The sequence below is a fragment of the Schistocerca gregaria genome, chromosome 2 (genome assembly GCF_023897955.1).
Source record: "Schistocerca gregaria isolate iqSchGreg1 chromosome 2, iqSchGreg1.2, whole genome shotgun sequence".
NCBI lineage: Eukaryota > Metazoa > Arthropoda > Insecta > Orthoptera > Acrididae > Schistocerca > Schistocerca gregaria.
The window spans coordinates 434,398,747-434,421,092 of record NC_064921.1 but is presented as its reverse complement, the minus strand read 5'-3'; the positions used below and the strand labels follow the sequence as shown (position 1 = coordinate 434,421,092).

Here is a 22,346-nt window from a genome sequence, read left to right as displayed (position 1 = left end):
GAATTATTTACATAAGAATATAAAATTGGTAGACGCTGTCATCGGGGAAGATCAGTTTGAATTCTGGAGGAATGTACGAACACGCGAAGCAGTACTGACCCTACGACTCATCTTACAAGATAGACGGAAAAAAGGCAAACCTACAATTATAGCACATGGAGATTGGCAGAAAGTTTCTGACAGAACACACTCATCAAAACTCTGGCTCGCCCGGATTGCCAAGCGCGTTAATGCGCCTCTTCCGGGATTCGGAGAGGAGAGACTGTCCCGGATCGAGTCCGCTCGCGGATGAACGACAAGCGAGGATAGTGAGCCGGCCCGCCTGGATGTGGTTTTTAGTCGGTTTCCCACATCCACCTACATAAATACCGTTCTGGGATCTACGCCCGCCTCAGATACACGCTACGCAGACATTTAGAAAACACTCTCGCTCTTGAACAGGAGATTTACTCTAGGCGGAGACGGATGGCCTACACAGATTCCGTTGGGAGTGGCATCCGGCAACCGACTGTCACGAACACTGATTGGCAACACTCATATAACAACGCCCACGTCGTGGAGAAAGGGAAGCAGTAATTAAGAGGCGAGAGGCATTGTTACTCAATACGCACACTGCGCAATAAGTGAAGGAAGCTAGCAAGACAGTTTGAAAGAGAAAGTTCACGAAGAAGAAATAAAGTCTTCTAGGTTTGCCGATGACATGGAATTTCCATCACAGACTACAAAGCGCCTGAAGCAGCAGTAGGACGAGGTGTGTCTTCAAACGAGGTTATAAGATGACCATCAACAAAAATAAAACAAGGGTATTGGACTGTAGTAGAATTACATCAGGCAGTGCTGAGAGAGTTAGAGTTGGAAATAGAACATTAAAAGTTTTGCTATTTGGACAGGAAAATAATTGATGACCAAAGCATGGCGGATAAAAAATGTAGACTACCAACAGCAAAAAAAGCAGTTCTGAAAAAAAGGAATAAGATGGAATATAAGCTTCAGTGGTACTACTGAAGAATGCTAACTAAACAAGTGTACATTCGATAACTAATGATGAGGTACTGAGGCAAAAGTGGATAATACGAGTAAAAGAGGGGAGCGGCTGACTAAACACATCCTGAGGCATTAAGGATCGTCAGACTAGTAGTGGAGGAAAGTACGGGTAGGGGAATACTGCTGAAGGAGACAAAGGCTTGAACACAATAAGCACTTTCATGTGAATGTACGAGTGGGCTGCTGTAGTTATGCAGTGATGAAGAGGTATGATAGCGTGGAGAGCTGCAGCAAACCAGGCTCCAGACTGGAGACGACAGCAGCGACAAACGATTTCCGTCCAATGTCAGCCGCATGTTTCGTAATGCAATGCTTGTGATTTACGATATTCTTCATTCTAAGAGTGTGCACCACTTTTAATATTCATGGTCATTCTGGACCTGTATCTTTTTAATAAAATGTTCTGTGCCTAATGAAAATTAAGGCCATGGATCTTTAATGGCTGTGGCGTCGGAACACATCTACTAGCATCTGTCATGCTTCCAGATACATAATTTAAACTTAAGGACAGTACTAGCCACCAAAGCCACACATGAAAGAAGAGACGTATCCTTGTTCAAGTCACAAAGTCGGGTAGATTAGTTACATTAGCATATACAGGGTGGTCAGAGACAGACTGAAAAGCTCGTAAGGGTGTTGTATGGTAAGGTGTGCTGAGAAATAAGCGCTAACATAAAAAAATTCGATACGCTGCGCCGTTTCCGAGTTAATTAGCAATAAACTGAGCCAGTCAGGCCGTTGCGCGCGCAAATTCAAGCGGCGCGCCACAGACATGTCCTTCGTTTAGTTTCCTAAAACCAAACAAGAGACCGATACAAAAATTGGTCATAGGGCGGTAGTAAGCATCAAAACCGAGTCAAAGACTGAGCAATCTCGTACGCTATCATCTGTGATATGAGAACAACTGACACTAATGGTATCTGGGAGCTGTTGGAGTCGCGGCGCAACAGCTTGATTGACTGACTTCAATGTAATTAACTCGGAAACGGCACAACGTATGGAATTTTTTTCTTAACAATTGTTTTTCAGTACACCCTACTCTGTAACATCCTTACAAGCTCTTCACACTGCTTCTGATCACCCTGTATACGAGACAGTCAAATGAAAAAGAGACAGATGGAAAATAAGTAAATAAACTATTTATTACTTCGAAAGTAATCGCCATATTTATTAATACATTTATCCCACTGTATGACAAAATGGTCAATGCCCTCATGGAAAAAACGTTAGCCATATTTGTTGAAACATTTATCCCACTGTGTGACAAAACGGTCTATGCCCTCATTGAAAAATGTTTGCGGTTGCCTACGGAACCATGAATATACCGAGGCGTGCATCTGTTCGTCGATGCAAATCAATGGCCACGAAAGTCTTTCTTCAATGCTTTAAAAATATGGAAATCGCTTGGAGAGAAATCAGGACAGTATGGAAGATGAGTACGGGCGGATCTACATGTTGCCAAGGTTGTTTTGGGTACAGTGCATAAGTTTCCCTGGGAAGCCCTTACACATCTTATATATCCCCAAGCGATTTCCATGTTTTCGAGCCCTGAAGACAGACATTCATTGCTCTCCATTAGCTTTGGAAGAAGAGATGCACGCATGGGTGGAACCATGGTACTGTATACGACAGCAAACTTTTTCCATGACGGCACTGACCGTCTTGTCTCAAAGTGGGATACATGTATTAACAGTTACGTCGATTACTTCTGAAATAACAAATAATTTACTTACTTTTTTCCTTATGCGCGTTTTCATTTCAACTGCTGCTTATCCAACTTGCGATCGCGTCAAACACTTACAGTATGCGCTGGTAGGAAGCAGTAACAATACTGCGGCGTTCAAAAAAATTATAACAGTAACCCTTCATAACACTACTGTTAGTCTGTCTCGTGATGGACGGATCATGACAAATAAGACACACAGTCCAAGCCGATGTAATGGCACTGACTCAATGGCCTTGGGTACCGTGCGATCGCTAGCAGGTGACGACTTCATGGAAAGTACAGAAAGACTCGGTGCCGGGTGATACCATGACTCACTGGCTGCGGCGTTGTTTGAAATGTCTGTCTTTGCCCTGAGTCAATAACAAAGTCATCGCAAATAATATTTTTCACGCCTTCCAGAATCGGATATGTTTGTTCTAATGTTCTGACTGGAAAAGCACTGAACGAGGTACATTATACGAACGCGGAGCTATTAAGGAAAAAAAAAAAAAGAGAAGAAGAAGAAGAGCACTTTCTGATCTTTTACTACAAGGCCGTGAACCACTGAGTCTGTCCTCGATGTAGGAAGAATATGTGAAAATCTTAGGCAGAAGAAGATAATTTCAACTGTTTCTAAAAGAAATAATTGTCGTAAAATTGCACCAGGTTTAATTACAACTAGTGAGAGTGAGAGAGGAGCGCAGAAGTAACTGCAAAACAAATGAGTTATCATGATCTTCTTTATGATAAGAATGAGTGCGTCCTTGTCGGTAGCTGCTGTACATCCCTTGGGTTTACAAGGAATTTCTTTTCTTTTTTAATTTAGCACAGAATTTAATGGGTCTTTCTGTCTCGGATACATCCAATTGGTGACCAAAAACTGGCCGTTTTCTAGGATTCGTAAAAAAAGGTAACCGCGCATCTGTTGCCACAGCAGAAACGTTGCAGACATGGACTATTGTGTAAAAGACCGTTGTGTTAACTTTAATCGCAGGATCTGACATATCGATTTAACGAACTATTAGCGTGCATAAAGTTTAATAATCATTGGCCTCAGTGCTTATGAATAAAATATGAAACCCAAATGCCACCTCACGACAGATAAATTCAAAAGCATGGAGTCACAGAAAGGAAACCAAGGAGAATTGCATAGGCATCATGAAGTCCTGGACGCCATTATAATGCTATGTTATTTGTTGTGGATTCGTGTTTTGTCAGGTACCAAACTACGGGTTACCGGGTATAGTACGGCACTGAATCGTTATTAAATAGCTCTAAGGTCGTTAGGTCAATCTATTATGAGGTCATGAATTGTGAAGGGACCCTGTTCCAGATTTTCTAACATTATTATCGTTTGAGCTTTTACCAGCCGGTGACATGTGGCCTCGCGGTTCTAGGAACTTCAGTCCGGAACAGCGCTGCTGCTACGGTCGCAGGTTCGGACCCTGCCTCGGGCATGGATGTTTGTGATGTCCTTAGGTTAGTTAGGTTTAAGTAGTTATAAGTCTAGGGGACTGACGGCCTCAGATGTTAAGTCCATAGTGCTTAGAGCCATTTGAATTTTGAGCTTTTGCCCGTAACTGACTCCGTAAGACATCTTCTATCCGTTTCAGGAATGAATTGAATTTTTTCAAATAATGATTTTGATGATAGATCATTGTAAAGTCTTTAACTAAGTGGTAAGTAGTTCTCTGCCTCTAATGCATATAACGAAAAAAAATTGGCAGTATCGAACTTCTCTTGACGTCAAGAGTATTTAGAACATTCTATTCTGAGCCAGCGCCACTCCTTGAAGAATTTGAAAAGTACGTGTTCCACATTTTTGTTAAATACACGAACATTTGCGAAAAATACAAACTAATAAGAACACGAACGAATGAAACAATCTTTGCACCATTAAGTTAGTACCTGATAGCACACGAATGAAACGATTATAGAGTTGCACATTAACTCCGATAACTCAGGTGTCAGCAGAGTTTGATCATGAGCTCATTACAGTAATGTTCTTGCTCTGCGTTAATCGTCTACCATTTTATTTGATTTAGGAGACATAAATGGTATTGTTTGCGTGTGATACTAGCATTATTCTCAAGTCAACAACCATCTTCAGTGAAAATAGCAAATTATATTTTTTGTTGAAGTTAGTAACAGGTTTTGCACAAATGGATTTATTATATATTAAAAAAATGTTGGCCTTCCAGTTCTGTAACTTCAAAAATACCCAACTTCCCATTAGTGTATAAAATCAACAAGAAATCTTTAACATAGTAGGAAGTTGTAAGCTCTCGGGTGTATATATTGGCGGAAAAACTGGAAAAGTTATGTCATAGGCCTGCTGAAGCGTTACCGTTCGGCTACTTATCTTTCGGCGTAAGTATAATGGAAAAGATGGAGAACACAGAAACGAGTATGTTAAAATTACTGTGCATATTTGCTTTCACCGACGTCCTGCAGCATGATAATGTAGGGTACCTCCTCACTTAGGCAAAAAATATTCATTGCACAATAGAAAGTAATTGGATTAAATGTGTGGTTTACATACATATATGCACACATCTCGCAGGCATTTGCTTAAGCAACTGGGAATATTACCCACAGCATCCCAGTACATTTATTCTCTGATGAAAATTGTTTGAGACAACCCATTGCAGTTTTAGAGTACTAGATACATTCGTAAACACAATATTAGAAGGAAAATTGAGCTGCACTTCCCGCTAGTGAATTTTAGGGGGGATAACTGGAATACACAGCTATATAAAATCTTTGACACTCTGCTAACAGAAATGAAACAGACGGGTTTTCAAATGTAAAGTTGTTTTTCCTTAATAATTCCGTCTACGCCATAAAGGAATTTTTTGAAAAGGACTAAACAGTTAGTTGCATGTCTTTATATGGCACGCTGTAGACGGTTCACAAGAAGGAAAGGAATCGATTAATGAAAACATTAATTGCTACCAGCAAATTAAAAAATCCCTGTTCTGCCAGTTCGATTAATAGCAATAATGGACTGATGTGTAAAACAGCAATAAGTGGCGCAAGTTGTCAGCAATAGTTAAAATCGCAAGATAACAGATGAATGATCTCTAATTGTAAACTCCGCCTAATGTTACGAAGTTTTCCTTGACTTCTTTCCCGTCTTGCCATCGACTGTTTGATATGGCCCTCACACTGTGAGGAAGCTTAATGTTCGTTGAGTCTATTTCTGTTCAATTCGGCAACTCAGTTACAAAAATTACCACAAGATGACCAACGTTTAAATACACTAAAAAGTATAAAAAATTAGCCAAATGGAGATTAAGAAACTCCGGATGTCACACACGACTTATACACACAGATCCATTAAATACTGCAAAATGGTTCAAATGGCTCTGAGCACTATGGGACTTAACAGCTGTGGTCATCAGTCCCCTAGAACTTAGAACTACTTAAACCTAACTAACCTAAGGACATCACACACATCCATTCCCGAGGCAGGATTCGAACCTGCGACCGTAGCAGTCGCACCATTAAATACTGCAAATTACCGACATGAGCCTCTGATAGATAGCTGACAACTACATATACGCCAGTCTTTTTTAATAATGTACCATAAACATACTGAGTTTGTGATGTTCGGAATGATTTATATCTACTGGTTGGCTGTTTACGAGACCTTCTTCACGCAAAAAAGACTAGTCCTCAAGAAGACACAGCTGTACAAGTGTAATATATTTCGGCCCACAACAGTAAGCGGAAAATTTCACATAGAAAGCTTTTATCTACAAGTGTCAAAGTTTAGTTGTAACGTGGCTAGTCCTATAGTTAACGTAAGTTGTTATTATGAAAAGGCATAAGAAGCTGCAAAGCGATTCCCATTAAACAAATAGTAGTGGAACCATTGCGATCCGTGTGCTTTTCACCATTGATATTAAATTGTTCTATCACAGAGTGGGAAAAATCTATTACCCCTGAAGTGGATTTTTATTTATGAAGACGGCACTCACGAAAAATCTAGCAAAGCAACTTTTTCATTCGTTTCAACACGATTTTTTTTTAACTGTCAAATTTTCAGACATTTGTTTTGTATCAAAACTGAAATAGCTATTGGATTAATAGCTCCTGATGTCGTTTTGTGACAGAGAAATATCATTTGCAGAGTGTAAAGCACACAAATTGGGGACTTGTATTTATTAATTACTACTTCCAGTTTTGTTATTTTATTGCCAAATTGCCATAAATTGTAATGGAAGTGAGTGAAGCAAGAAACCTGTACATTTCACACGATGAGCACCGCCATGAACAAGTGCATTCATGTGCGAAGGAACAGGTACTACAGTGACTACAGCTGTCATTAAATACATGAAATTTACTCGCAGTTGCGAATATGGACTACTATCAGCGGTATAATGGACTGACGACAGTGAAAATTTGTGCCGGACCGGACTCCAATCCAGAGTCCCACTTATCGCGAGTGATTGCCTTACAATTGGCTATCCGACCACGACTCACAGCCAGACACACAAACTTCGATGTGTCGTGTGGCCGCGAGTCGTGGTAGGATAGCCAAATAGTCAGCCGGTCAGCCGGCACGGTAGCTCAGCGTGTTCGGTCGGAGGGCTGCGTGCTCTCTGTAAAAAAAAGTCAAGAAATCAACGATCAACTGATGTCTTGTAACGCCCGCCCAGACCAAACGCAACGAACTATATCGAAAAAAAAGAAAGAAAAGTAAGGCGACCGCTCGCGATAAGCGGGACTCCGGGTCCCTGTCACAGAATTGCGAGTCAAAGGCTCAAATAGGCCTAATTTGAAGCAGTTACTACCGGTGGATGAGCCTTTGACTACTACCGGAACATTTCAGAACGCGACCGCTCTGCGTCAAATGAACTGGAAAGCGTTGCTCGCGACTACAAGTACAGTGATTAAACCAGAATGAGAATGTCGGCAATATAAAGGCTATGCAACGCAACTGAAATATTTATGCCGACCCTGAGTAATGACAATGGTATCGAGCAGCTGCATGATACCAGTCACTGATATAACCCCACCCTTGAATGATCTGTCGCAGATGGCAAGCAAGGCCGCCAAATGCCCTTGCTACCCGTCGTGACTGCTGCAGAGGTTTTTTTCCCATGACACTTTTATCCCTCTGCCCTTAAATCCGCTATTTCTTCAAATGTTTCCGTCTAGTGTCTCCCTGTGGGCCCGTATTAGTGGGAGATCTCACCCAGGTGTACGGACAACATCACATACCCATAAACTGTGACTCGTCGATTGAAATACTGTTTCGCAGAGGTAACAGCAGAAATTTTTTGGACGGTTACCATGCTAGTGTGGGAGTAGACACTCTCCGATCTTTACTTTTTTCAAAAAGATTAAACCAAAAAAGCGTGCGTCACCTGTACGATGGGGTACCCCGAGGCGGCAATGAGCGCCACAAGGCGCTCGTGCGGATCCGCGCCGCCCTCGCCTTCGTCCCGCTGTTGCCGTGGCTGCCACATGCCGCCGTCTCGCTGCCCACTGCACGGCTACGGCGCGCTTTGGCCGTTTTAGGCTGGCCGCTTTTTAAATCTCAACTGGCGGCCGCTGCCTGCCCAACAATATAATGCCACAGCTCGCTGCATCTTCTTTAGCGCCTCAAGAATCAAGTCTGTCGCCTCGCCAGCGCGCGTCGTCTAACGTACGCTTACAAAAAAATTTGTACATCCATGCTAACCAATTTCCTGTTCCCTATCCAGTAATTGTTACAAACTGTTCAACATATCTCCTTGTTTCCATCTTTCTTAATTTATATGAAAATAAAAAAGTATATGCTTATGACCAGTCCCACTAGAGGTTTCTTCTAACTCTTCTCTTCTCTTTCTCTTTTTTAAAGGCGTTATGTGGGCATGTAATGTGTCGGCCGTTTCGGTGCAACTTATGTGATATAAATGTATTGTATTTTTACTACATTCGTTTATGACGAACAGGTAACAGTTGCCACTCCACTTGATATCAGCAGACCACAATCTTTATTCTCGTACTACCGTGACATTCAGGAAACAATAATGTTTTGTTATGTGTGAAGAAAGGTAAACATAAATCGACAAATGGAAAGGGTAAATTCATTCAACTTTCTAGGATAGGTATTATCATTTCAAGAAGAATTCATCACAGGAACGAAAAAAAACTTGAATTAAACTAGTCTCATATCTCACAGGACTTAAGCAGTATAAAATAAGAAGATAGAGGTGTGTGTGGGGGGGGGGGGGGGGGGGGGGGGGAGTATGAGGAACGTGTACCAAACAATCGAGTGTAATGATACTAAAACGAGAGAAACAAGGATAACAGATAGCAAAAACTAGAGATCTGAATAAATGGCAGGTTACACGATAAGTTACGGGAAAAAATGTAGAAATCAGGACAGAAATTCAAGCACAAAGTATAAAAAATTGAGTACGGTACTCCAGAACAAAACTGGTGACTGACTTGTGTACAAAAGACAATAGTCAAAGTTCTACACCTCATTCAAGGGAACGGAGAAAGAAAAAAGACAGAAAAAGAAGAAGAAAATAAACGCCATAAATAATAAATAGACACCACAGTATGCTTATCACGAGATGAAGGAGAAAGAAGAAGAATTTATGAACATGATGTGCCACCAAAAGAATTATCTTCAAACATTGACTTCTCCTTCCAGAATACTGAAGGAACTATGTTTTTATTTGCATTTCTTTTTTAAAATTAGCCACTTGTTGTTTTTAAAGAAACCAAGAGCCCTAGAAATACACTGAGGTTTATCATGAACCTCGACAGGGTGTTAAACACTAATCTTCCTCTCCCTTCGTTCGTTTTTTTTTAATTTTTTTCAGAGAAAGCATTTAGGCCCTACTACTTGCAACGCGACTTCTATTTAAGTTTTGGGGAACGATCGCAGTGTAATTGGACCAGTCTTCGTGAAAACGGCACATTTCGCATTTTCTTTTAATTTCAAATAAACTGTCGTAGATTCTTTATAAGGCTTTGGATCTTTTTCCTACTTCCAGGTAAAACTCATTACTAAAATTCTTCTAATCGCAAAAGACTTCTCTCGCTTCGATTAATTTCGGTTGCCGTGGCAGATCAAACTGAACACTGGCCCTGGGGCATAGTCACTAAATTTACTCTCGTTGAAAAAAATGGTGTTTATTTTATTCTGCTCCTTGTTGATGGCGTGAGCTATAAATTCTTAAATTCAAATTGTAATAATTCACAGTCATTATAGGACCCCTTCAACCTGATATCAACTCTGCTTAAACTGATATGCGAATCAACTTTCAATATGTATTTTCTCTGTCGTACGGAAAGTTAATTACTAGAACAGTTGTGCTTTAGTCACTGCCGTAGGAGAGAATTTTGTGCGGAACGGAAGCCCTGCGGCTCCCAGACACACAGTTGTCCGTAGTTGTGACTTACACCCGGAAGGGAAGAGGAGAGACAAATACTGAGCAATATTTGTGTCATCCGTACATTCCTAAACGAAAACTGTTTTATGCAAATAATGGCAACTTACCTTTCGGATGTTAGGTTTCTGGTGAAAGTTCTGGTTGTTGCATAAAACACTTAAAAGTACCGCTGTAAAACTCAGGACATAGAATAATTTCTGTTTGGAGGCGGTAGTAAAAATTTTCTATCTGAGATGATTTTCAAATTGACGGCATTAAACATTTAGTTTCTGTGCCAATGATTTCAGAAGTTACTACTATATCGTAGTACCGATTCAGAGCGCGTAACTATTATTTTTGACTATGAATAGCTTCAAGCAGGGTGTGAAACCACCCTAGTGGCTTCTGGAAATCCTACGACAGTTTGTAAATGGAGACACAATCATATAATTTCTCTCACTTACGGTATTGCCACGCCCAATTGAAACACACTTGCCCAAAAAATTCGAACAAGTGAGTATGGGAGATATTCTCTCCAGCGTCAATAACTACGTAAGTTTGCACCAGTTATGAATAGTACAACGCCCTTTTTTATGTACTGGTTTGGCAGTACTGTAAATAGATTGCAAGAAAAGAAAGATGTATGTGAAAAAACCTTGGTTAATTATTAACAAAATAACAATAACTCCAGCCTGATACTTTAAAATCGATGTGAAGTGTGATGAGACGGACGTTAATAACAACATTAAAATGATACGTTAATGGATGAATATATAGTTCTCATAATCAACAAAAGTGGCAACAACTTTTAATTTATTTTCTCTTTGTTATAATGTGCTTCCATATCAGAAATACAAGTTTTATCGCCAGATTACTCGTCGTCTACACTTTTCCATTTTACTTATAGCGAAGAATATTAAAAGTAATGAAACTGATATCATAAAACTCATTTTTCTGGAGAATATCTTCATTTCTTCTACAATGAATAACTGAAGCTCATGCATGCGCACTTCTCACAGCTTGGCCGCTACTAAATCTCCGGCTATTTTATTTGCAGACGAACTATATCCTAGAATTGAAACACACTACCTATATGATTTGTTTCAACTGCTTTGTTTCTTTTACTTTCCAGTATAAGACAACATACAGTTAGTTTCATGGCTCTTTGACACTGCTGTTTGCAGGTACTTGTTGTTTCAGATACTTTCTTCATCATGCTGAAGAATGCACGGAAAAAATTCCCCAGCATGACAAGACGCGACCTGAAATCGATGCTACAAGCCTTTTTCTAACGGAAGAACACCATGAATGGGGATCAAAACATTCTGAAATTCAACTATGCTTATAACAGTCTAAGCCGGGTGTAAAATAGGAACGCTTCCCTTAACATACATATAGTAATAATAATAATAGTGCTTCAACAAGAAGTGCTACGTGTCGGCTATACCTCTAGATATTTCAGCATAGTATTCTGTCTTATCTGAATTCATGAACACGGCAGATCAAAAACGTTAGCAGCATTGCAATTTGCGAAGAATACAACTGAAACGCTAGTACATGACGACAGGTATAGAATATGATAAAAGGCGTTACCCGGCCACGACAGTGATGTCATGGTTAAAACGAAACAAAGAGACTTAATCTCAGACAGTATTAGATAACGAGTACAATAACGAAAAAGTAACATCTTATTGTAAATTTGCTGCAACAATAACCAGAACCGTAATTATCTTTGATTAAAGTGGATGAACACATGAAATTCTTCATCTCTCAGCTCTTACGAGTATAAGACAAGGCCTCAAAATAGACCACACTTCACGTGTTTTGGTATACTTTTTTCTATAGAAAAAGATTTATCCAACACAAGAAATACGGAATTCTATAATCCAAAATATCTAGAAGGAACGCTGAATTCGTAGAGAAATTCTTTAGAAGCAGTTTACTTCTGTTTATATCTTACGTTAACAGATTGTTGTCGATGGATTCCACATAAGCTGAATCCCAATCAAGAATAACAACGTCTGATTAACGCGGAAAAACACTGAAAAAATTCCAGGGCGTTACATCAGATTTAGTTTGGAATATCATTACTGGTGATGAATCTAGAATTTATTGTTATGGTCCTGAAAATAAAGATCAGAAACCATGACTACAAAAGACCGGCGAATTCGCAGTGCTAGTGAGAATGTGGTTGCGTTTTTTTACTAAATATATGTATAAAATATTGCTAATACAGCATTAGAGAGTAGACGTGTCGTTACTGCCGATTGGTACACAAATATCCGTTTACCGCAAAATTTTAAAAAGGCCACGAAAAACGTTGAAATAGGAAAATAATTTTGCGAACAATGATACAGTCTTGCGTTAAGTAAAACTACCAATTGAGAATTGGGTTGCCCTAAAAGTTAAAACCATGGTCCTTCCAGCAGTCCAGTCCCAGCACCTTGTGATTTCTTTCTATTTCCAAAAATTAAAGATAAAATACGTGGAATCACTTTTTCATCACATGAAGCAATAGGACATAATAAAAACCTGGTTTCTCAAGTGCCTCAGGAAGAGTGAAGAAGTAGTTAAATATAATGCAAAAAGGTATTGATGTTAAAGGGAAATATTTTGAAAAACAACAAGATCATTTATTTAAAAAAAAAAAAAACAAGTCCTTGTTTGATATTCTTAGAAGTTTCAGTTTTGCTCTCGTATGCTTTGCTACGCAGTATTCGGTTTTCGATATCATACGACTAGCTACAGTCGCCAAAGACCAACACATTCAATTAAACGCACTTTAGAAAAACAGATACTGCAATCGAATGCTATGCGGAAAACAAATTGCAAAGTGTACCTAGTTGTTTTCTATAGTGTACGAGGGTGGATGCATCGTATCATTAGTAGTCGCTTGCAGTTACGTTTCAGTATAAAAATGACTTTTTATTTCATCTTTGACAGTGGAGCTATAGCAATTACATAGATACGTAACGCCAGCTTTACGCCCTGTATTAAATACATGAAAGAGGACGAACGAATAAGTTAGTTTGTAGAGAAAGTGTGCGAGAACAAAACCTATATTACTGTAACTTACGATATACATGCGCATTATGTATTTTAGTTTTAAAGGCAATAATTTTAATACTAGTGATATTGTTCTTCCAGGGAGTGAGAACAGAATTCATTACTATGTTTTTCCTTTTTAAGTTCAGCGATAACTAAGAACCGTGTGTATCACTCATTAACATATAGGCAATTGGAGACAAATTTATTTCTCAATCTATGGTCAATTCAATTAGAATTTATAATCTGTCGTGTAATTCTCAGCTACTAATACATATTTTAAGCATTTTGTGAAAATATTCTAACGAACGATATCACTGTTGTACATAATTATTTCTCTCCAGTTGTTTTACGTGCAGCATGCATGCCTTTCAAGTGAAATGTATATGATGAAAGAGAATTTCAAAACTGGAAAAGTCGGTGGAGAACTATTCTCAGAATCAATGACCTCTCCATGAAGTGGCTACCTTTAATCGTGATGGCAAACGTTTTCGAGGGGAGAAAACGAAAAATAAGAACAATATTACAGAAAGAGCAACAACAAAAAACCTTTCTCTATTATTAATGCTTCCGGCCATTCTTATCAGTTTCTAAAAAAAACATGCTCTGTCATCTGTTATTTGCTACAGAAATATTAGTACAATTATTTTATTGCTATAATTACTTTGTTTCGAGTTGTCTAATTAACTATTTAGTATTACTTGGCAGAAAAAATAAATTTAATTGGATCGTTGAAAGGAAAACATTATACGATGAGTTTATTTTTCGTATCTGCTAGACCTCAATTACGGACCCAAAACCACAGAACTACGTTTTACGGTTTACACATTTCACCACACTTCACGGAACTTAAAAGAGTGTTGTAACGCATTGGAGTTCATCCGTACATAGAAAGAACCTTCTTATTCTTGTTCCAGAATAGTCACAGCTTTGGTTCCAGCATGCCAAACAAAATAGCCAATGGACATGTTTGGCAGATAGGAGATACAGAAATAAGCGAGTAAACTACGTACTTTAGCGACGTTACGAAACGCTAGTTATCGAAATTGACTCAAAATAAAATAAAATAATTACAGCAAGAAACTAAATGTTTCTAGTGTGGACCACTGATGTTGCGTACAGCGATTAGGCAAAACACGTTTTATTTAAAAAAATTGTTGCCAAGGTTGAACGAGCGAGATGATCATCTTATGAAACAGCAGTGAAAGAAATGCGACTAATTATTTTTCCCAGTGCCGCGACTCATACGCAAACTCAGACCGAATGTGAAGTTTCTACGGCTGAAGGACGAGTCTCTGACTATTTGCCGAATACGCCCTAGCGCGAACGCAGTGCGCCAAATGAACCGGAACGCACTGCTCTTAACTTCGATTTAAGGGCAGCGTATCGCAGAGCGTGCATCACCTGTACGATAGGGTATCCCGAAGTGGCCATGAGCTGCAGCAGGCGCTCGTGCAGATCTGCGTCCCCTTCGCGGTCGTCCCGCTGCTGCTGTAGCTGCCACATGCCGGTCTCACTGCTCACTGCACGTCCACGGCGCGCTTTAGCCGTTTTAGGCTGGCCGTTTTTTAAATCTCAACTGACAGCCGCTGCCTGCCCAACAATATGATGCCACCGCTCACCGCATCTTCTTCAGCGCCTCAAGAATCAACTCAATCGTCTCGCCAGCGCGCATCGTCTGACGCACGCTTAGGAAAAAAAAAAAAAAATGTAAATCGATGCAAACCGAATGAGATGAATATTCCAATATTGTAAGTTTTGTACTAACTGAATTAAAACAGAAGTGATAGGGATGTATCGTCTCACGGTAGCTAATTAACGCCTTTCGTGGCAATTTTATTTTCTAAGATAGTTACATTGATGAGAAATGACAATGAAATTAATCTTACATTTCTTATAACACATGAAGCGAATAACGTGGGCAACTGAATACGAAACATTACATTTCTTACAATTACTGCAACCTTATAGTGCATGTCGTTTGCGGATAAAGTTTACATAGATATCAACTTGTGACTTTAATTCACACATTCAACATAAAAGCAATGGATGTCAATGAACGCCACTTATTGCTTTTGATTACAGCATAAGTCTCTTGTACCGCTTTCTAAGTACTGCTAATTCGAAGACAAGCCTTTAATGATAGATGGTCAGCTCAACACATCGCCCACGCCTGAGGTACAGGCAGGATTCCCCCATTATGTAGAAAAGCTGGTGCGCTATTCCAATACCGGAAAGCCTCGGCAGTACCCACGACTGAAGAAGGGGAACATCATTATCGTAGGTAAAGTTGAGACTCATAGTAGGTGGGGTGTTCAGTGCGGTTGAGAAAAATATCGTCTTTATTGAGGTCGAAGTGGAGTGCGAAAGTGGTCGCGTGTAACAGCTGTAGCTGAACCAGATTAATTGTTGAATGATTTTACCGCCATCCGATTCTGCAGTATGTCCAGAATCATTCAAAAAGTCCACAATCAGTAGCGCGTAAATACCCAGATCATGCAATATTAGTTGGAGACGACATACAAATATAGACTGTCATGTCTATGGATTCGTTGCGGGGGGTACAGACAGACAGTCGTTTGAAATACTTTTGAAGATTTTTCTGAAAACTGTGTTGAGCAGCTGGTTTGGCAGCCCTCGCGTAATGGAAATATCTTAGACCTTGTAGCTACAAATAGACCAGATCTTATCGACAATGTCTGTATAAAAACGAGAATTAGCTATCATGGTGTCATTATAGCAACTATGGTTACGAAAGTTAATAAATCAGTCGAGAAGGCTAGGAGAATGCTTCTGCTAGAATCAGCAGATAAGCAGTTGTTAGAGAGTGAACTGACGTCAGGGAGATTTTAAATCGTAGCCTGGGGTGTTATGTGCCTTGTAAGTGAATAAAGTACAGAAACGGCCCACTGTGCTTTAATAACGAAATTCGGAAGATGCTAAGGAAGCAGAGGCTGTTGCACTCGGTTTAAAAGAGAACACACAAATGACGACAAGCAAAGTTCAGTAGAGATTCGTGCGTCTGTGAAAAGATCTATGTGGCATACAACAACTACCACCGTAATACATAAGCAAAAGATCTAGCACGAAGAATCCGAGAAAATTCTGGTCCTATGTAAAATCGCTAAGGAGGTCCAACGCTCCCATTCACTATCTTTGTTCACAAGTCTGGTGTGGCAGTTGATAATACCAAACGAAAGCCTAAGTTTTAAATTCCGCATTCAAGAAATCGTCCGTGCAGGAGAATCGTGTAAACATACCGTTATCTGACCGTCGGCCGGAGTAGTAACAAGCTCCCCTGGCGTAGATAAACAACTGAAAGATTTGAAAGCAAATAAGTCACCAGATCAAAAGGAATCCCGATTCGGTTTTACGAAGAATACTCAACGGCATTTGCCACTTACCTAGCTTGCATTTATCGTGAATTTCTCGCCCAGAACAAAGTCCCAGCGACTGCAATAAAGCCCAGGGGACTACTGTGTATAAGAAGGGTAAACGAACGGGGCCGAAAATTACAGACCAATATAGCAATTTAAATAATTTTATAAAATGCTCAGCTCAATATGACTAACTTCGATTTGCTGCAGAATCCTTGAGCATATTCTCAGTTCCAATACAACAAATTTTCTTGAGACTGAGGACCCTATGCCCACAAATCAGCATTGTTTTAGAAAGAATCACGCATGTGAAACTCAGTTTGCCTTTTTCTCACTTGATATACTGCTAACCACGGATGATCGGCAACAGGCAGATTCCATATTTGTAGATTTCCGGAAAGCATTTGACATGGTGCACCATTGCAGGCTGTTAACGAAGGTACGAGCAGTAAAGAATAAATATATTAAAATTTCACGCATGGTGCAGCATTTTTTTTTTTTACGCATCTCAGTGTTTACGACTTCATACCTCTTGAACTGTGTGCTATACAATTTTACATTCAGCGGCATATGTGGATACTGTCTGCGAAATATGTTACCAATAAAGTTAGTAGCAAAGAAGTAATCAATTCAAATGTCGTTCATGATGCGGCTGCTCTTCACGGATCTCAGCGTTTATGGCATCATATCTCCTCATCTACGTATTATACAATGATATACATTTTGTAGGTACATTTAACGGAATATGTGGATACTATCTGCAAAATGTGCTGCGAATAGCATTAGTTTGTAAACAAGTAATAAATTTAAACGTCGTGCACAATGTGGCAATATTTTAATCACCTCGGAGCTTATGACGTTATATCTCCAGAACTTTCTCTAGTACCATGATATAATTTTGTAGGTCCGTTTGGCGGTATTTGTGGATGCCGCCTGGGAAATTTATTACGAATACAGTTAATAGTACAGCTGTAATACTTTTAAACTCTATGAAAGGTGCGGCAGTTTTTCACGCATACAATTGTTTATGACGTCACCGCTTAACCTATGTTAGGCAGGTCGTACCCCAACAGCGATTGTTGCTAGACAATGAAGGATAGTTCTATCAAGTTTGGGATAAATGACTCCAGCGGTTAAGGAGGAGACAACTGCACAAACGAGCTCCATCGCCAGGTATGAATTAGTTTCGAAACTACAGTAGTAACATTCAGGCTTCCAAATTAGACAAATGTACAGGACAATTATTGAACTATATGGAAAAAACCTAAATTAGTTACAAACAACGATGTGCACACACTTTATTCAACGTGTACACGTCACTACAGATATTCGGATTTAGGTTATGACATATTCAATATTCCTGCCATCATTGGCGAGGATGGGGCGCTGACGAATAGCGAAATTCTGCGTGGCCCGCTTAAACGTCGGAACATTGATGCTGACGATGGACCTCGTGAATGGTTGTTTTTAGCTCAGCAATGGCTTTGGGGTTATTGCTGTGCACCTTGTCTTTAATATACCCCACAAGAAGTCCCCAAAGTGCTCCTCCAGGATCTCAAACTATCTCCTGTTTCGATGGGGTCGAGCTCCGTCTTGCATGAATCACAATTTTTCGAATTCAGGGTCACTTTGGATAATGGGGATGAAATCGTCTTCCAAACCCTTCACGTACTTTTCGGTAATTGAGGGTGAAGAGACTTCTCGATTGCGAGACGCGGATTCTTAACTTCGTCGCCAAACCAAACCGTACTAATTCCCATCATGCACGGCGGTCTACCATGCAGTTTGAACGCCCTAACGCAAACCTTTCAGAAGTTATGACGATTTTATTTCATATTATTCAATAATTGTCGCCCTGTACCTTGTAAAGTAGAATTCTCTTCTGTAAACGAATATGTATTAATGTACGTATTCTCAATTTTAAAAGGTATGATCCCCAGGAGCTTCGATGTTTGAATAACAAAACTGACTCACCTTGCACGAAAACGCGAGTATGTTCTTCGCAATAAAACGTTTATTCAACTGATGTGAAGTTTGTGGGGGCCCTCAGTTAATGACTGTACTTATCCTCCATTGTCGGTAGCACTCTGGCAAGAACGGTTCCCGAGAAAAGTCTCTGTGTAGATGTGCCCCGGTCTCCCCTACCTCCAGAACAAAATCCTGCCCACTGTGTTGCTGTTCCTACCGCATCAGGGACCTTTGCTTATTCAATAGGGCAAAACACTCACTTCTCCTATTGTTGTTGTTGTTGTGGTCTTCAGTCCTGAGACTGGTTTGATGCAGCTCTCCATGCAACTCAATCCAGTGCAAGCTTCTTCATCTCCCAGTACCTATTGCAGCCTACATCCTTCTGAATCTACTTAGTGTATTCATCTCTTGGTCTCCCTCTACGATTTTTACCCTCCACGCTGCTCTCCAATGCTAAATTTGTGATCCCTCGATGTCTCAGAACATGTCCTACCAACCGATCCCTTCTTCTGGTCAAGTTGTGCCACAAACTTCTCTTCTCCCCAATCCTAGTCAATACTTCATCTTTAGTTATGTGATCTACCCATCTAATCTTCAGCATTCTTCTGTAGCACCACATTTCGAAAGCTTCTATTCTCTTCTTGTCTAAACTATTTACCGTCCACGTTTCACTTCCATACATGGCTACACTCCATACAAATACTTTCAGGAACGACTTCCCGACATTTAAATCAATACTCGATGTTAACAAATTATTCTTCCATTTTATATCCTCTCTACTTCGAACATCATCAGTTATTTTGCTCCCCAAATAGCAGAACTCCTTTACTACTTTAAGTGTCTCATTTCCTAATCTAATTCCCTCAGCATCACCCGACTTAATTCGACTACATTCCATTATCCTCGTTTTGGTTTTGTTGATGTTCATCTTATACTCTCCTTTCAAGACACTGTCCATTCCGTTCAACTGCTTCTCCAAGTCCCTTGCTGTCTCTGACAGAATAAGTTTTTATTTCTTCTCCATGGATTTTAATACCTACTCCGAACTTTTCTTTTGTTTCCTTCACTGCTTGCTCAATATATAGATTGAATAACGTCGGGGAGAGGCTACAACCCTGTCTCACTCCCTTCTCAACCACTGCTTCCCTTTAATATCTCTCGACTCTTATAACTGCCATCTGGTTTCTGTACAAATTGTAAATAGCCTTTCGCTCCCTGTATTTTACCCCTGCCACCTTCAGAATTTGAAAGAGTGTATTTGAGTCAACACTGTCAAAAGCTTTTTCTAAGTCTACAAATGCTAGAAACGTAGGTTTGCCCTTCCTTAATCTAGCTTCTAAGATAAGTCGTAGGTCAGTACTGCCTCACGTGTTCCAACATTTCCACGGAATCCAAACAGATCTTCCGTGAGGTCGGATTCTATCAGTTTTTCCATTCGTTTGTAAAGAATTCGCGTTAGTATTTTCAGCTGTGACTTATTAAACTGATAGTTCGGTAATTTTCACATTAGTCAACACCTGCTTTCTTTGGAGTTGGAATTATTATATTCTTCTTGAAGTCTGAGGGTATTTCTCCTGTCTCATGCATCTTGCTCACCAGATGGTAGAGTTTTGTCACGACTGGCTCTCCCAAGGCTGTCAGTAGTTCTAATGGAATGTTGTCTACTCCGGGGACCTTGTTTCGGCTTAGGTCTTTCAGTGCTCTGTCAGAGTCTTCACGCAGTATCATATCTCCCATTTCATCATCTACATCCTCTTCCATTTCCATAATATTGGCCTCAAGTACATCGCCCTTGTATAGACCCTCTATATACTCCTTCCACCTTTCTGCTTCCCTTCTTTGCTTGGAACTGGTTTTCCATCTGAGCTCTTGATATTCATGGAAGTAGTTCTCTTTTCTCCAAAGGTCTCTTTAATTTTCCTGTAGACAGTATCTATCTCACGCCTAGTGAGATAAGCCTCTACACCCTTACATTTGTCCTCTAGTCATCCCTGCTTAGCCATTTTGCACGTCCTGTCGATCTCATTTTTGAGACGTTTGTATTTCTTTTTGCCTGCTTCATTTACTGCATTTTTATATTTTCTCCTTTCATCAATTAAATTCAATATTTCTTCCGTTACCCAAGGGTTTCTACTAGCCCTCGTCTTTTTACCTATATGATCCTCTGCTGCCTTCACTATTTCATCCCTCAAAGCTACCCATTCTTCTTCTACTGTATTTCTTTCCCCCATTCCTGTCAATTCTTCCCTTATGTTCTTCCTGAAACACTGTACCACCTTTGGTTCTTTCAGTTTATCCAGGTCCCATCTCCTTAAATTCCCACCTTTTTGAAGTTTCTTCCGTTGTAATTTACAGTTCATAACCAATAGATTGCGGTCAGAGTCCACATCTGCTCCTGGAAATGTCTTACAATTTAAAATCTGGTTCCTCAATCTCTGTCTTACCATTATATAATCTATCTGATACCTTTTAGTATCTCCAGGGTTCTTCCATGTATACAACCTTCTTTCATGATTCTTGAACCAAGTATTAGCTATGATTAAGTTTTGTTCACCTGCTATGTTTCCTTCTCTCTCTTTTCCTACTCTCGAATTCCAGTCACCCATGACTATTAAATTTTCGTCTCCCTTCACTACCTGAATAATTTCTTTTATCTCATCATACAGTTCATCAATTTCTTCGTCATCTGCAGAGCTAGTTGGCATATAAACTTGTACTACTGGAGTAGGTGTGGGCTTAGTGTCTATCTTGGCCACAATAATGCGTTCATTTTTGCTATACGTTCAATCGCCTTGGCTGGCACGCATTCGTAATCACTTAATTACCTGATTCGATAGCAGGGAGAGCGTCCAATTTCTACTTAGATCGCAGTGTAGTATTGTCCTTTATGGTAGACTGAAAGGCATTAATCCTCTACCAATTCTTCCTCAGCCAGTTTTCGTATTCATAACTCTAAATCCCCCCCCCCCCCATGAACCATGGACCTTGCCGTTGGTGGGGAGGCTTGCGTGCCTCAGCGATACAAGTGGCCGTACCGTAGGTGCAACCACAACGGAGGGGTATCTGTTGACAGGCCAGACAAACGTGTGGTTCCTGAAGAGGGGCAGCAGCCTTTTCAGTAGTTGCAGGGGCAACAGTCTGGATGATTGACTGATCTGGCCTTGCAACATTAACCAAAACGGCCTTGCTGTGCTGGTACTGCGAACGGCTGAAAGCAAGGGGAAACTACAGCCGTAATTTTTCCCGAGGACATGCAGCTTTACTGTATGATTAAATGATGATGGCATCCTCTTGGGTAAAATATTCCGGAGGTAAAATAGTCCCCCATTCGGATCTCCGGGCGGGGACTACTCAGGAGGATGTCGTTATCAGGAGAAAGAAAACTGGCGTTCTACGGATCGGAGCGTGGAATGTCAGATCCCTTAATCGAGCAGGTAGGTTAGAAAATTTAAAAAGGGAAATGAATAGGTTGAAGTTAGATATAGTGGGAATTAGTGAAGTTCGGTGGCAGGAGGAACAAGACTTCTGGTCAGGTGACTACAGGGTTATAAACACAAAATCAAATAGGGGTAATGCAGGAGTAGGTTTAATAATGAATAGGAAAATAGGAATGCGGGTAAGCTACTACAAACAGCATAGTGAACGCATTATTGTGGCCAAGATAGATACGAAGCCCACACCTACTACAGTAGTACAAGTTTATATGCCAACTAGCTCTGCAGATGATGAAGAAATTGAAGAAATGTACGATGAAATAAAAGAAATTATTCAGATAGTGAAGGGAGACGAAAATTTAGTAATGGGTGACTGGAATTCGAGTGTAGGAAA

The 22,346-nt window shown here is 40.1% G+C and overlaps 1 protein-coding gene across 1 annotated transcript in view; it reads right to left on the bottom strand.

Annotated features, from left to right (window-relative positions):
* LOC126335821 (probable RNA-binding protein 46) overlaps positions 1–14,679 on the bottom strand; it is a 60,574-nt gene extending 45,895 nt beyond the window's left edge. Inside the window, exon 1 of the mRNA XM_049999286.1 lies at positions 14,578–14,679. Coding sequence (XP_049855243.1) covers positions 14,578–14,679 — 102 coding nt within the window. The remainder of the gene's footprint in view (positions 1–14,577) is intronic.
* Positions 14,680–22,346: the final 7,667 nt, after the last annotated feature.